Raw genomic sequence first — 16,903 nt, 5'->3', positions numbered from 1 at the left:
TTTCTGGGGGCGGTTGGTGGGAGGTGGGGTTTTGGGGTGGGAGTGGAGCATTTGCTGTTGCAGAGGCTTGTGAGATGGATGCTGAACCTGGTGTGGGGGTGATGCACCCATGAGGACACTTTTGGCTATGAGTAACACAAGTCCCAACTCAGTCAGTGAGGAGATATGACAGTACACATAACAAAAAGTACAGGAACAGCAGTCTAGGTTGGTTGATTCAGCGGCTCTAGACATTATCAGGGACTCAGGAAGAAGGAAGTGGGAATGGATGCTGGGCAGGCAGCCCGTCGAATCTACTACATGTGAGCCCTAGTATGTGCTACATGCAGAGTAAAGTGAAGGGCATCCAGAGGGAAGCGAAGCAGTAGAGATGGCAGGTGTTGTGCTAATATGGCTGGGGTGCAGGGTGAGCGTCAGGGTGCAGTGCAGATGGCCAGTGGAGCTGGGCAGGGCCAGGTCCCGGAGGGTGTTCACTGAGAGCCTTAGCAGAGTCTGCATAGGGAGTGACCGGGTCAATTGTGCTTCCAGGGTCACTGGCCACAGTCATGTAGGGTGGTCAGATACTCCATGTCTAGGCGGATAGGGGTTGAGGGGAACCATCAGGAGGTGGGGCCGGTGGAACTATGGAGGCTGTTGGGGGAGGGTTTCTGGGGAGGAGGGCTGCTGAGGGGGTTCAGATGTCCCAGCGTGTGGTACCTGGGTGGCCTGGAGCCCTCATGGGGGCTGTGGGGTGTTTGGGTCTGGAGATCAGGAGAAGGGTCTGCATGAGTGGGAGGCCCACCTGGGATCTCCTAACAGTATCTTATCAGCCACCATTCTGCACCACCCAAAGCGGTGTTTACTTATTAGTTTACTTTAAGTAACTACACCTTGTTTTTTCTATTTACCTAAGTAAGTTTATTTAAACAGGAAACTTAGTTTACTGTTACTCATCAGAAGTAAAGCTGACTGCAAAAATCTATCTTAGGAAAAGCGAGTCAGATTATAGAATTCTATCCAAGGCTCAAACCCAGGGGACTCTCTCTGGTCAGAGGGGTCCAGGGCTCAGCGGCCTTGGCCAGGCTCTTCCCTTGGGGTCATAACTGAGAGACACTGTTGTCTCAGGTGACTCTGGGCCCTCTGTGTGGTTGTCCCCCTACATAGGGGCATCACTGGTGGACACCCAACTTGTCAGTATAGCTGTGATGGAGGCCAGGGAGTGAATGCAGGGGGCGAGGAAGGAGCCTGGGGCACCCGGGGGAGAAGTGGCTGAGGGTGAGTGATATGGTCTGGGAGAACTCATCCCCATGCTCATGACCAGGCCAGAGCCAAACCACGGTTGGCACTCCACACCTTGGGGAGGAATGAATGGGAGATGATTGGATATCTGGGCCTGGACAAGGTGTGCAGAGTTTGTACCAAGCAGACTGTTTAATTTCCATGTGGAGTCAGGTGTGAGGCAGCTCCTCTCTCCCCAAGATTTAATAGCCACCTTATGTTCCTCCTGTTCTCAGTCCTTCCCTACCCTCCTGATTCCTCGCATTGGCCAGGCACACCCTGGCCACTCTGTGTTTTGGGAAACAATCTGTAACAATTGTGCTCATCTGTAAAGAAGTCAGAAACTTCCAGTCCTTTGACCTGTCATCCCACTTCTTTTGTTTTTTTAAAGATTAGCACCTTAGCTAACAACTGTTGCCAATCTTTTTTTTTTTTTTCCTGCTTTTTCTCCCCAAATTCCTCCCCAGTACATAGTTGCATATTTTAGTTGTGGGTCCTTCTAGTTGTGGCATGTGGGACGCCACCTCAGCATGGCCCAATGAGTGGTACCATGTCCGTGCCCAGGATCTGAACTGGTGAAACCCTGGGCCACCGAAGCGGAGCACAGGAACTTAACTACTCGGCCGTGGGGCGGCCCCCAGTCATCCCACTTCTGAGATGCCGTCCCCAGAAATCATAAGCACCATCTGTAGTCATGAAAAATTAGTAACACACTGACTGTCCAGTCCCAGTGGGCTAAGCTCCTATAACTGCAGCTCCCTGATGGAATCAAGGCCATGGGAAGACATGTGGGCGAAGGTGGTAGCAGCCAGCACAGCACCCACCATGGGCCACGTGCAGCTCTAACATCACCCGTGTGAGCCATGTTGTTCTTTACAACAACCTGGCCTGCTAGCCTTTTGCAGGTGAGGAAACAGAGGCAAGAGGCAGGTTGGTGGAGGTGCTTTAGCCATCACACTCTGCTGCATTCTCACGGGAAAGCCTTATGTTGTTGCGTTAAGAAATATTTCTTAAATCGAGGTACAGAAAATAGAATCACAGCTCTTCAAATAAATCTGCACTGAAAAAAGACTGGAAGTGTTAACTTTGGTTAACCCCGGGGACAGGATCACTCCTACCAGAGGGGGTCTTTTGTTGTAGAATCCCCTGCATCTGTGCCCAGGGCCCATGGTAGGGTGGCAGCTGTTTTACCCCCCTCATAGATGGACAGAGTCACAGAGGGCTCTCAGATACTGCCGCTCAGGGCAGCAGCATAGAGGAGACTCAGCATGAACCAGCAGCTAAGGCCAGGAAGCAGCTTGTGAGCCTAGAGGAAATACCCCCCATCAGGAGTTGCCCACCTGTCCCAGTGGGTGAATCCCCCAGGTTGACTTCTCTTGGAGAAACCAAATAACTCTAAATCCTTGTCTGACCCTTTCTGGTTGCCAACTATGTGTTTCAAATCTAGCCACTGCTCCCTCCTCCCTTCCCTCTTTGAACAATTCCTTGCTTTTGTCTCTTAATTTTTTTTTAAGATTTGTTTTTTTAGAGCAGGTTTAGGTTCACAGCAAAATTGAGGGGAAAGTACAGCGCTTTCCCAAATGCCCCTCGCCCCTACATATGCATACCTGCCCCTATTATCGACATCTCCCAGCAGAGTCTTTGCACCCGAATCTTTGCTCCACTGTATTGCCTTTGCTCCTTTGTCAAAGATCTGTTGACTATATTTACGTGGGTCTGTTTCTGGCCTCTCTGTGCTGTTGCGTTGATCTGTTTGTGCCACACTGCCTTGATTCCTGTAGCTTTACAGTAAGTCTTCAAGTCAGGTAGTGTCAGTCCTCCAACTTTGCTCTCCTTCGATGTTGTTTTGGCTATTCTGGGTCTTTGTCTTTCAATATATACTTTAGAATGAGTTTGTCAGTATCCACAGAATAACTTGCTGGGATTTTGATTGAGATTGCATTGAATCTAGAAATCAAGTTGGGAAGAACTGACCTGTTGACAGTGTTGGATCTTCCTATCCATGAGGTGGAATATCTCTCCATTTACTTAGTTCTTCTTTGAATTCGTTACTCAGAATTTTGTAGTTTCCTCCTAAAGATCTTGTGCATATTTTGCTAGACTTATACCTAAGTATTTCATTTTTTGGGGTGCTAATGTAAATCGTATTGTGTTTTCAATTTCAAATTCTGCTTGGTTATTGCTGGTATGTAGGAAAGTAATTTTTGTATATTAACCTTATATCCTGCAACCTTGCTATAATAGCTTATTAGTTCCGGGAGTAATTTTGTCTATTTTTTCAACATAGACAGTTATATCACTTACAAACAAAGATAGTTTTATTCCTTCCATCTCAATCAGTATACTTTCTGTTTCCTTTCCTCATCTTACTGGATTAGCTAGGACTTCAGTACAATGTTGAAAAGCACTGCTGAGGTCGGAATATTCTTCCTTTGTTCTTGTTCTTAGTGGGAAAGCTTCAGATTTCTCACCATTAAGTATGACGTTTGCTGTAGGGCTTTTTGTAGATGTTCTTTATCAGGTTGAGGAAGTTCCCTCATATTTCTAGTTTACTGAGAGTTTTTGTCGTGAATAGGCTCTGGGTTTTGTCAAATGCTTTTTCTGCAGCTATTGGTATGATCATGTGATTTTTTTTCTTTTTTAGCCTGTTGATATGATGGATTACACTACTTGATTTTCAAATGTTGAACTGGCTTGCATGCCTGGAGTAAATCCCACTTGGTTGTGGTGTATAATTCTTTCTATACGTTGGTGGATATGGTTTACTAGTATTTTGTTGAGGATTTTTGCATCTATGTTCATGAGAGATGTTAGTCTGTAGTTTTCTTGTAATGTCTTTGGTTTTAGTCTTAGGGTAATTGGATGAGTTAGGAAGTATCTCTCTGCTTCTATCCTCTGAGAGGGACTGTAGGGAATTGGTGTAATTTCTTTTTTAAATGTTTGGTAGAATTCACCAGTGAACTCTTATGGGTGTGGTGCTTTCTGTTTTGGGAGGTTATTAATTACTGATTCAATTTCTTTAATAGAAATAGGCCTGTTCAGATTGTCTGTTTCTTCATGTGAGAGTTTTGGCAGATTGTGTCTTTCAAGGAATTGGTCCATTTCATCCGGGTTATCAAATTTGTGGGCATAGACTTATTCATAATATTCTTTTAGTATTCTTTTAATGTCCAAGAGATCTGTAGTGATGTCTCCTCTTTCAGTTCTGATATTAATTTGTGTTTTCTATCTTTTTGCTTAGACTGGCTAGAAGATTAATGATTTTATTGATTTTTTTTTTTTTTAATTTTTACAAATGTTCCTCACTGGGTTTTCTGAAGGGTGTACATGCTTGTACCATGACCCAGGAGTACAAAGAAGATGCCGCCATCTCCCCATCCTTCCATCCTACCCTAGGTACCAATGTTAGCAGGGCTGGGGGTCCTCCCACCCCTCTCCTGGCTCTCACCTAGACACATAGAAATGGTATATGGGGTTTCTTTCTGCTGTCTTTCTTTTATGGGAAAGGAATTTACAGTATCCTTGAGCCCACGTGTTGCTTTTGTAGCACAGGTTTGCGAGTGCAGATCTAGCCCCTTCTTGTCAGCGGCTGTGAAACCCATGCTGTGCACATGTTTTGCTGTGTAGAACTGGCTGTGACTCTTCCGTCTGGTGTGGACCCCAGAGGTGGCTCAGGAGATGCATAATCTGAGAGATGCTGGGCAGATGCAGAGGGATTTGTGGCCTCTTCCAGCTCTGAACCCAGCACCTCCTGCTCCATGCTTGGGGCTGGGGTTGGAAAAGACTGAAGGGACCAGTGGCTTCCAGCAAGGCAGGGGCTTCTGCCCTTGGATTGGAGTCTAGCTCCCTGTCCATTCCTGTGTTCAGTGTCTCTGTTTTGGCTCCATCCGCTGTTGATGCCTCCCAAGGATGCGTCAGAGAGAAGCAGAAATGTGTCAAGCTGTCAGGCTTGGGACAGATCCTGCCCTTTCTGAAGCCAGGTGTCTCGAAACTCAGGATTCCTTGGTTTGAAGGCACTGGTGTGCTGGCCTGGAATGGTAGAGGAAGAAGCCCCACAGAGCCTGGGGAAGGTCTGAGGGACCCTGCCCCTTTTCATTCAAAGCAGGAGATTGATGATGGTGCAATGGGTGCTTGATAAGGAAGAGGTGGGGGCTTGGAGTGACCCTTGGCTCATGGGAACAGCATCATGACAGGCTGTAGGCATGTCACACTGTCCCTCAAGTTTGGGCCACCAGAGCCAGCAGCCTCTGAGGCCTGGCAGGGCAGGAGGTTGTGGTGGAGACCTTGACCCTGATGTGACCCTGGCCAACCTGGGTGTGCCTGTGCAAGGCCCAAGCTGCTCAGGGGCAGGGGCATGGGGCCCAGCTGACAATATGCCCCTTGCTCTCCTTTTTAGCTTTCTGTACGAACCCAACAGCCAAGGGTACAAGTACTACCGCCAGAAGCTGGAGGAATTCCGGAAAGCCAAGGCCGGCCCCACAGGCACCCCCACAGCGCCCGACTTTGGCCTGAAGCGCAAATCCCCTCTTGAGACCCAGTCGGGGTCCATGCCCCCCACTGCCTGCCCCACCTCATCTGCCCCCTCACCCGCCATCACCCCAGCTCCAGCTGCCCCCGGGAAGCCGGCTACCACAGCCACTGTGAAGAGAAAGCGAAAGAGCCGGTGGGGGCCCGAAGAGGACAAAGTGGAGCTCCCGCCTGCCGAGCTAGTGCAGAGGGATGTGGATGCCTCTCCCTCGCCTCTGTCAGGTGGGCTGACCCCCTCTGCCAGGCTGTCAGGAGGGTCTTGCTTTTTTCACTGAGCATGATGTTTTCAAGATTCATCTGTGTTGTAGCATGTGTCAGAATTTCATGCATTTCTATGGCTGAATAGTATTCCACTGTATGGATAGACCACACTTTTGTTCATCCATTCATCAGTTGATGGACACTTGGGTGGTTTCCACCTTTTGGTGATTGTGAATAGCGCTGCTGTGAACATTGGCCTATAGATGCTGTTTGGATCCCTGATTTCGATTCTTTTGTGTATATACCTACCAGTGGAATCACTGGGTCATATGGTTAATTCTGTGTTTAACTTTTTGAGGAACTGCCAAACTGCTTTCTGTAGCAACTGCACCATTTTATGTTCCTGCCAGCAGTGCACAAGGGTTCCAGGTAATCCACATCCTCACCGTTTTCTTATAGCCATCCTAGTAGGTGTAAGGTGGAATCACATTGTAGTTTTTTTGTTGTTTTTTGTTTTTTGAGGAAGATTAGCCCTGAGCTAACATCTGCTGCCAATCCTCCTCTTTTTGCTGGGGAAGACTGGCCCTGAGCTAACATCCATGCCCATCTTCCTTTACTTTATATGTGGGATGTCTGCCACACCATGGCGTGCCAAGTGGTGCCATGTCCGCACCCGCGAACCCCCGGCCAACAAAGAGGAACGTGCGAACTTAGCTGCTGCGCCACCAGCCCCCACATTGTAGTTTTGATTTGCATTTCCCTGATGACAAATGGTGTTGAGCATCCTTTCCTGTGCTTATTGGCCATTTGTATACTTTATTTGGAGAAATGTCTATTCAAGTCCTTTGCCCCTTTTTTAGTAGAGTTGTTCATCTTTTTGTTGTAGAAGTTCTTTATATATTCTGGATATTAACCCCCATTCAGATATATGATTGGCAAATGTTTTCTTTCATTCCATGGATTGTCTTTTCACCCTCTTATTGGTGTCCTTTGATGCAGAAAAGTTTTAGATTTTAGTGAAGTTCAATTTATTTTTGTCTTTTGTTCTCTTTGATTTTGGTGTCATATTTAAGAAACCATAGCCAAATCCAAGGTCTTGAAGATTTACCCCTATGTTTTATTCTGAGAGTTTTATAGTTTTAGCTCTTAAATTTAGGTCCTCAATCCATTTTGAGTTACTTTTTATATATGATACAAGGAAAGGGTCTAACTTCATTCTTTTGCATGTGGAGATCCAGTTGTCCCAGCACATTTGTTGAAGAAAGAGACTGTTCTTTCCCTACTGAATGGTCTTGGCACCCTTGTCAAAAATCATTTGACCGTAGATGTAAGGATTTATTTCTGGACTCTCTGTTCTGTTACTGGTGTATATGTCTGTCCTTATATCAGTACCACACTGTTTTGATTACTGTAGCTTTGTAGTAAGTTTTGAAATCGGAAATATAAGTCTTCCAACTTTTTTCTTCTCTTTCAAGCTTTGACTATTTGGGGTCCTTGGAATTTTCAGATGAGCCTTTCCATTTCTGCAGAAAACACCATTAGGATTTTGATAGGGATTGCAGTGAATCTGTAGATCGCCTTGGGTACTATTGACATGTTAACAATATTTAAGTTTTCTAACCTGTGAACATGGGATGTTATTTAGGTCTTCTTTAATTTGTTCCAGCATGTTTTATAGTTTTCATCGTACAAGTCTTATACCTCCTTGTTTAAATTTATTCCTAAGTGATTTATTCTTTTCAATGCTGTAGTAAATTAAATTTTTTTTCAAATTATTTATTTATTTAGAGGAAGATTAGCCCTGAGCTAACTACTGCCAATCCTCCTCTTTTTGCTGAGGAAGACTGGCCCTGAGCTAACATCCATGCCCATCTTCTTCTGTTTTATACGTGGGATGCCTACCACAGCATGGCTTTCGCCAAGCAGTGCCATGTCCGCACCCAGGATCCAAACTGGCGAATCCCGGGCTGCCAAGAAACGGAACGTGCTAACTTAACTGCTGCGCCACCGGGCTGGCCCTAGTAAATTAAATTTTTTTTAAATTTCCTTTTGGATTATTTGTTGACAGTGTATAGAAATACAACTGATTTTTGTGTGCTTATTATGTATCCTTCAAGTTTGAATTCGTTTATGAGCTGAAGTCATTTATGAGCTCTAACAGTCTTTTTGTAGATTCGTAAGAGGTTTTTACATGTAAGATCATGTCATCTGCAAATAGAGATAGTTTTACTTCTTCCTTTCCAGTTGGATGCCTCTTATTTCTTTTTCTTGCGTAATTACTCTGGCTAGGATTTGCAGTACTGTATTCAACACAAGTGGCAAAAGCAGGCATCCTGGGGCCAGCCCGGTGGCACAGCGGTTAAGTTCGCACGTTCCATTTCTCAGCAGCCTGGGGTTCCCCGGTTCGGATCCTGGGTGCGGACATGGCACTGCTTGGCACTCCATGCTGTGGTAGGTGTCCCACGTATAAAGTAGAGGAAGATGGGCACGGATGTTAGCTCAGGGCCAGGCTTCCTCAGCTAAAAAGAGGAGGACTGGCAGTAGTTAGCTCAGGGCTAATCTTCTTCTTCTTCAAAAAAAAAAGCAGGCATCCTTGCCTTGTTCCTGATTTTAGGGGGAAAGCTTTTGGTCTTTCACTGTTGAGTGTGATGGTTGCTGTGCATTTTTATATATGGCTTTTATCATGTTGAAGAAGTTCCCTTCTGTTCCTAGTTTATTGAGTGTTTTTATTGTGAAAGGGTGTTAGATTTTCAAATGCTTTTTCTACATCAATTGAAATGGTCAAGTGTGTTTTTTTCTTCGTTGTATTAATGTGGAGTATTCGGTAGATGAATTTTCGTATGTTGAACCACCCTTGCTTTCCTGGGATAAATCCCACTCGGTCGTGGCGAATCATCCTTTAACGTGGTGCTGGATTTGGTTTAGCTAGTATTTTGTTGCAGAGTTCTGCATCTATAGTCATAAGGAATATTGTTCTATAGTTTTCTTGTTGTGCGTTTGTCTGCCTTTGTTATCAGGGTAATGTTGACCTCATAGAATGAGTTAGGAAATGTTCCCTACTTTAATTTTTTGGACAAATTTGAGAAGAATTGGTGTTAATTCATCTTTGAAATGTTTGGTAGAATTTACCAGTGATGCCATCTGGTTCTGGACTTCTCTTTGTTGAGGGGTTTTTGATTATCGATTGAACGCCTTACTTGTTATAAGTCTATTCAGATTTTCTTTGTGTTCCTGGGTTAGTTTTGGTAGTTTGTGCATTTCCAGGAATTCACCCGCTTCATCTAGGTTATCCGATTTGTTGGTGTACAGTTGTTCACAGTATTCTCTTATGATCCTTTTTATTTTTGTAAAGTCATTACTAATATCCCCATTTTCATTTCTGATCTTAGTAATTGAGTCTTCTCTCTTTTTTCCTTCGGCAGTCTATCTAAAGGTTTGTCCATTTTGTTGCTCTTTTCCAAAAACCGTCTTTTGGTTTTACTGATTTTCTCTATTGTATTTCTATTGCTTATTTCATTTATCTCCATTTTAATCTTTATTTTCTCCCTTTTGCTAGCTCTGGAATTTGTTTGCTCTTCTTTTCCTAGTTCCTTAAGGCAGAGTTAGGTTATTGACTGGAGTTCTTCTTCTTCTTCTTCTTCTTTTTTTTTTTGGTGAGGAAGATTGTCCCTGAGCTGACATCCGTGCCAGTCTTCCTCTATGTTATATGTGGGACGCCACCACCGCATGGTTTGATGAGTGGTGTATAGGTCTGCACCTGGGATCCGAACTGCGAACTCTGGGCCGCCAAAGCAGAGCGTGCGAACTTAACCACTACGCCACTGGGCCGGCCCCAGGAGTTCTTCTTTTTTTTAAATTTATTTTTTATTTTATTTTTTAAGATTGGCACCTGACCTAACAACTGTTGCCAATCTTCGTTTTTTTTCTTCTTCTTCTCCCCAAAGCCCCACAGTACGTTGTTCTACATTCTAGTTGTGAGAGCGTCTGGTTGTGCTATGTGGGATGCCACCTCAGCATGGCCTGAAGAGCAGTGCCATGTCCGTGCCCAGGATTCGAACTGGTGAAACCCTGGGCCGCTGAAGCGGAACGTGCAAACTTAACCACTTGGCCACGGGCCAGCCCCGAGTTCTGCTTTTTTAATGTATGCAAGTACAGCTGTAAATTTATCTCCTAGCACTGCTTTTCTGCATCCCATAGGTTTTGATGTGTTGCGCTTTTGTGTTCATTCATCTCTTAAGTATTTTCTAATCTCTCTTGTGATTTCTTCTTCAACCCATTCATTGAGTATGTTAATTTCCACATATTTGTGAGTTTTCCACTTTTCCTTCTGTTATTGATTTCTAGTTTCTTTCCATTGTGATCAGAAAGGATACATGGTAGGATTTCAATCTTTTAAAATTTATTAAAACTTGTTTTGTAGCCTAACATATGATCTGTCCTGCAGAATGTTCCATGTGCACTTGAGAAGACTATGTCTGCTGCCATTGCTGGGTTGCATGTTCTGTTTGTGTCTGTGAGGCCTAGTTGGAGTATAGTGTTGTTCAGTCCTCTGTTTACAGAACTGTCTATTTCTCCCTTCAGTATTGTCAATTTTTGCTTCATATATCTTGGGGCTCTGTTGTTAGGTGTGTATATATTTGTTATATCTTCTTTGAGTATTAGACCTTTTATTAATACATAATGTCTTTCTTTGTCTCGTGTAGCCTTTTTTGACTTAAAGTCTGTTTTGTCTGATACTAGTATGGCCATCCCAGCTCTCTCTTGGTTACTATTGGCATGAAATATCTTTTTCCATCCTTTCACTTTCAGCCTATTTATGTCTTTGTATCTAGAGTGAGTCTCTTGTAGACGGCATGTAAATGGATCCTGTTATCTCCCTTAAGCTTTCAAGTACTTGGACTCATTCTTGTCATAGAAAGCTTAGGAAATGCATGATGTTAAACATAGTAATTGCCATGGTCAGTTTTGCACAGTTACCTCTAATCTCTCCCTCCTTGACAGCAGTTTTAGCGATGGCCAACATGTGGCCTCATTTCTCATTTTCTACCATACACCCGCAAGGGTCGGGGGAGTCTGTGTCATCATAATCTGCAGATAATAATCGGTGACTGAGAGAGGCTGTCTTCTGTCATCTGTCTGACTCCCACCCCGCCCCCCAGTGCAGCCTGCACCACCGGTGGAACTGTCTTCACCTCTCTCACTCCCAACTTGACTGGAGCTGGACGTGGGGGTGTATAGAGGAGTCAGACATGCCCTGGTACTTGGTATCTGCATTTGCCTTATGAGTATGGGCCAGAGGGAAGGGAGTTCACCCAGGTCACATGGTTAGTCTGTTGGCTCTGCCCGTCCAGCTCTGAGTTTAGTTTCTTGCCCAGTGCCTCCCTGGCCCAAGGGAAAAAGCTACCGATTGAATATTCCAGTAGTCACTGGGGCTCCAGATAGCCTCTCCACCCAGGGTTGAGGGTGCCTAGGATCAGATTACTGCTTGAGCGCTGAACCCGTGCCATCTGTAAAGGAGGGTGCTCAGATCTGGATGCTGCTCTGATGCATGCACACCCCACCTCTGAGTCCATGTCTCTGAGGTCTGGCCCCAACTCCCAGCTGGTAAAGAAGCTTACCTCATGGTCAAGTGGACAGGCACAGGCTCCAAAGTCTCAGACCCTGTTCAAGTCCCACTGGCCCATGTCGTCCCCAGGGGAGCATGGGCAGCCCCCACCCAGCTGCTCACTGGTGAATGTGTCTTGAGGAAAAGGGGGAACTGTGGGCACACCCCAGGCACTCAGCAGGCTGCGCAGACCTTGGCTCCTTTGCCGTTTCCACAGGGCTTCCCCACACCCTTCAGAGCCACCACAGACCTTCAAGGAGGGATTGGCGTACAGTCGTGTGGTCAGGGAGCACCTGTGGGTGGTTCTTGCAAGTGAAGCCCGAGCCCCAGTGAGCTCTTCCCACCTTCCCAGAGGGGCCTCTGTACCCTCCTCTGCCGAGCTTCTCCCCCAGGGAGCTACTGCCTGAGGGGTGGTTGTTTCCGCCACCCAGATGGGGCCATCACAAGCATCTTCACATGAATTAGTGTTGCGGGCTTCAGCCCAGGCTGATGCCAAATTACATGTCAGTTGCTTTGAGGACAATCAGCTGCCTCCCCGGAAGGAACTAACAGAGCTCCACAGCTGTGTCTTATGCCAGACTCTGAACCTCATGTGTGTCTACGTCGGGTGTCTGTTCACTGCAGAGCTTGCTTCCCAGAGCCCATGTGCGTGAGTGCACGCACACACAAGCTCATCTCACTCTCATGTCTCTGGCTTTGCAAAATCCCTGCCACCCATCAGCCATGTGACCTTGAGTGAGGCACCAGACCTCTGAGTTCTGGTGTTGGTTCTGCAACATGGGAACATAGAGCCTGCCTGGAGAGGTCACATGGGGATGAAAGTAGATGCATGTGATAGAGTGTGGTGAGGCCTCTGCAGTAATCAGTGACATGAGATACTGTCCTGATGTGAGGGCCCTGCCATGTGCACCGGGTGTCTCAGATGTTCTCAGTGCACGGGCTCTGTGCCACACTCAGTAGCAGAGCTGGGCTCATGTGTCTCTTGCTGACCAGCCTGTGTCTTGTTTCCAGTTCAGGACCTCAAGGGTCTTGGCTATGAGAAGGGGAAGCCTGTGGGTCTGGTGGGTGTCACGGAGCTGTCAGACGCCCAGAAGAAGCAGCTGAAGGAGCAACAAGAGGTAAGGCTGTTGGGGGCAGGGCGGGCAGGTTCCACAGACGCTAGTGGAGTATTGTCGCCCACCCCGCCCCCTGGTGCAGTGGTCACAGTGTATTCTTTCTGAGCCTCCCTGTGCCGGGCAGATCCCAAGGTCAGGGGAGAGGCTCCTGGGTGAGCAGGTCTCCTGTCAACAGCATGCCACCCCCTGAGGGCCTTCCCCAGCCTGCAGTCAGGCCCAGAGGCCTTCTCACACTGCCTGGGCAGCCCCTGTGGCCACTGCTCCACAGCTGCTCCCCACCACACTCATGGGCTGGTCCAACTGGATAGTCTCCATTTAAGTTTTCCTTCCAGTTCCCTGCAGCATCCAGTATAGGACAGGCCTGGCCAGCACTGGGTGCCCTGAGCAATGTGATGTTGATGGTGGGCAGTGTTGGGGTGAGGGCCAGCTTGGCAGGGAGATCTGCAGCCAGGGGCTTGGCCTCTCTGCTGCTTCCCAGGGGAACTAGAGGTACTTACCTGTCAGTCCTTGGGGACAGCTCACCCGTCCACCTCCTCCAGGCCAGCAGCCCCATCACATCACCCTCAACCCTCCCAGGGGTCAGAAGCCTGCAACACCCTCATTCAGTCCACAGTTACAGTGCCCAGGATGTGCTAGGTTCCAGGCCAGGCCTCAGGCTCTGGTTGAGGCAGAAGTGGGTCCTCTCTGCTCAACACAGGGATTCAGGAACCCAGGGTGTGTCCTGACATGAGACTCTCTGCCTTCTTGCATACTTGGCTCCAAGCCCTGATCATGTGCCTGCCCCAGGGAGGGCAGAAGCGGGGAAGGGGGGACCCTGACATGCAGAGGGGAGGTAAAGGGGCCACCTCCTGCACGTGGTGCACGTCCTTGCTCACTGGCATCGTGTGCCACCCACAGATGCAGCAGATGTATGACATGATCATGCAGCACAAGCGTGCGATGCAGGACATGCAGCTGCTGTGGGAGAAGGCACTGCAGCAGCACCAGCATGGCTACGACAGTGATGAGGAGGTGGACAGTGAGCTGGGCACCTGGGAGCATCAGCTGCGGCGCATGGAGATGGACAAGACTCGGGGTGGGCCAAGGCGCAAGTCACGGGAACGGGGGTGCCTTGGGTCTTGCCCTCAGGGTGCTGTGGGCTCAGGAAGCCCCACTCTTCTGCCCAGGAAAGCGCCTGGAGGCACTGCGCTGGGGTCTTAAGCCACCTTCCCAGCCTGTAAGACCTTGAGCAAGAGGCAAGAGACAGCCTCTCTGTGCTTCAGTTTCCTCAGTGGTAAAAGGAGTGGTCCTCTGAGTGTTCACTGGTGTTTGAACATGGTGCTCAGCAGGGCTACTTGGGGACAGGGGCTCAAGTTGGAGTCTCAACCAGCTGCCTCATTCCCCTGTGGCCCCAGACTCCCCCCAAGACTCATACCTGTCCTGTGGGGCCACCTGGCCTGCTCCCTGCACTCCTCCTTCCTCCTCTCACCTTTCCTGCTTCTCTGGGCAGAGTGGGCCGAGCAGTTGACGAAGATGGGCCGGGGCAAGCACTTCATTGGAGACTTTCTGCCACCAGACGAGCTGGAGAAGTTCATGGAGACCTTCAAGGCCCTGAAGGTGAGCTAAGAGGGCCCCCAAGCACCACCCCCTGCTGTGGGCCCGTCCAGCAGGCAGCCTGTACAGTGTCCCCTCCTGCGGCAGGCACCTGCAATGGCCTCGGACCCCCTCTTGCTCACAGGAGGAGGTGGGCCCTCCTGCTGCAGAAGGCATCTGTTTATGACAGACGCCATCTGTGTAGGGAATTAGCAAATAGCAGCTCAGCTGCCACTTTAGAAACATTTCCTGGGACTTCAGGGAAATTCTGCTTCCAGTGGAGCCAATTAAGTGCAGTTTACAGGCAAAGCGTTTCTCAGGCAGAAGCCCCTGCAGACTGGGCTCTCCAGAATGAGAGCTTACATCCCTCCCGTGCTGCCATCAGACTCGTGAGGACTGACAGCTGACGTGGCACATCCCACATCGTCTTTTGGGGTTTTTTTGTAAAACTGCTTTGTACCACATAACCTCATCATCAACAAGCCAGTCATCTTGTTGACCACACCTTCTTTTTCACACTCTGTAACAAATCGCTCTCAGAACGTAGGGCTTTTCTTTACTGATGAACCATTAATCTTTTTCATGGTGGACAAGGCCTGTGTGACCTGTCACCTTGCCCTCTTTGATTTGGCCACCACAGAGCTCAGCACTAGATCTGGCCCTGGGAGCCCTGAGAAGGAGGAGCTTGGTCTTTTCTCAAGGAGTCTCACTGTTTGGGGGGAAGCAGATGGACAAGTGGTCCTAGCGGCCAGTGAGGCCATAGGTGGAGGGGGTTTCAGGCACCAGCTGAGACTGGGGATGGCTGCAGCCCTGATGGATGACGGCTGCCTCCTTGCCCTGCAGGAGGGCCGTGAGCCTGACTACTCAGAGTACAAGGAGTTCAAGCTGACGGTGGAGAACATCGGCTACCAGATGCTGATGAAGATGGGCTGGAAGGAGGGTGACGGGCTGGGCTCAGAGGGCCAGGGCATCAAGAACCCGGTCAACAAGTGAGTGCAGCTCTGATGCTGGGGGTGGGGTCAGGGGAGTCCCACTTGGAGACACAGGCCCAGGGCTCGGGTCCAGTCCTGCTGGGTAGGAGTCAGGGGTGTGAACTCTGGTGGCTGGGCCACTTCGGGCTCTCCCATCCTCCCACAGTGCCAGGTGTGTCCCATGTAAGTGCCACCCAGCCTGGCACAGCCCCCACATTGAGCTGTGTTGGGGCATTGCCACTGAGCCCAGGGCCTGCACCCCCCTCCAGCTAGCACCAGCCTGGCCCCCCTGGTTACACTGTACTGTCGCCTCCCTGCAGGGGCACCACCACGGTGGACGGTGCCGGCTTCGGCATTGACCGGCCAGCCGAGCTCTCTAAGGAGGATGACGAGTACGAGGCCTTCCGCAAGAGGATGATGCTGGCCTACCGCTTCCGGCCCAACCCCCTGGTGCGTGTCCCCATCCCCCCACACCACGTCTGGCTGGGCCACATGGTTCTTCATAGTTATCTTAGTGGGTAGCGGTGCTGGTAACAGAAGGGTCCCTCCTTCCCTGGGCCAGCTAGGCCAGGTCTCACCAGCACCCCTCCACTTCTCCGCCTGCGTTAGAGCCTCCACACCTTCCCAGAGCCTGCCCTCTCATCTCAGCTCAGCTGCCCCTGCAAGGTTCTGGACAGGAAGAACTTCTTTGTCTTTAGCATTATTAACCTATTCCCCTTTTTTATCTCTTTTTCCTCCTAAAGAACAATCCTAGACGGCCTTACTACTGAGTGTTCTGGAGAAACTGCACAAATGTACTTTCCAAACGACTGACCGTCCTTGAACTGTGGATTGTTCCAGCCTGCATTTCTGCCTGTCCTTCCCGTTGTCTTGAGTGTTGTGCCGTGTATTAAAAGCCCCAGTGCTTGCCCGCCATGGCAGCCTGGTCCTGCCATTGCCAGAAGCCCCTCCTGTTCCTTAGCAGCAGGGCCAGGCTGGGCAGATGAGGACGGGCTGCTGCTGTGAAGGCGCCCCAGCACCCTGGGAATCCTGGAGAACCACCTGGCCTGGCCCCTTGTCTGCCTGTGGGTTCCCCCGTTGGCCTGGGTTGCAGTTGGGGGCTAGACCCACGAAGCTTCCTCTGCAAGGGGTGGGGTGGCAGGCCTGCCAGCTCAAATCTGGCTGCAGCTGGGCCCAGAGCATCAGGCACCTCCCAGCCTAGCACTGCATTGCAGGAGGTTGGGGAGGGGTCTTGGAGCAGAGCACTCCTGTGCTCCTTGCCTCACCGGCAGGTGGCACTGACAAGGCCCCACACACAGCAAGCCCTGCTGGTGATGGCTGCAGCCCAGGCTGCCCCAACTGCCCTGGGTCCCGCCAGTGTCGGGGACACAGGAGTCCCTGGGGCTTGTGCCTTTGGAGGATAGCTTCATGGACAGATATACCATGCTAAGACATCACTTGTTTCCTGGAGGAGGGGAGGTGGGTGGGTGGCCCAGACCAAGGTATGTATCAAGAGCTCCCCACGGCTCCAGTCGGTGCCTCATGTTTGTGCAGAAGCCACCTGGGGATCTTGTTCAGCTGCAGCTGCTGAGTGAGCAGCATAGGCGGGTCTCAGGAACCTGCAAGCCATGCTTGCAGTATCAAGGCCCAAGGGGCCCCCACAACTCACTCACCTG

General features: G+C 49.2%; 1 protein-coding gene across 2 annotated transcripts in view; it reads left to right on the top strand.

The window, feature by feature from the left end:
* Positions 1-16,191, top strand: part of SUGP1 (SURP and G-patch domain containing 1) — a 36,994-nt gene extending 20,803 nt beyond the window's left edge. For both annotated transcript variants that reach the window (XM_070586723.1, XM_070586724.1), the window contains 7 exons: positions 5,654-6,006; positions 12,602-12,708; positions 13,603-13,780; positions 14,195-14,301; positions 15,121-15,266; positions 15,569-15,698; positions 15,992-16,191. In XM_070586723.1, the coding sequence (XP_070442824.1) occupies positions 5,654-6,006; positions 12,602-12,708; positions 13,603-13,780; positions 14,195-14,301; positions 15,121-15,266; positions 15,569-15,698; positions 15,992-16,018 (1,048 nt within the window). In that variant the 3' untranslated portion in view covers positions 16,019-16,191. The remainder of the gene's footprint in view (positions 1-5,653; positions 6,007-12,601; positions 12,709-13,602; positions 13,781-14,194; positions 14,302-15,120; positions 15,267-15,568; positions 15,699-15,991) is intronic.
* Positions 16,192-16,903: the final 712 nt, after the last annotated feature.

Source organism: Equus przewalskii, chromosome 20 (genome assembly GCF_037783145.1).
Source record: "Equus przewalskii isolate Varuska chromosome 20, EquPr2, whole genome shotgun sequence".
Classification (NCBI taxonomy): domain Eukaryota; kingdom Metazoa; phylum Chordata; class Mammalia; order Perissodactyla; family Equidae; genus Equus; species Equus przewalskii.
The sequence above is the reverse complement of the archived record's forward strand: the minus strand, read 5'-3'. Positions and strand labels throughout refer to the sequence as shown.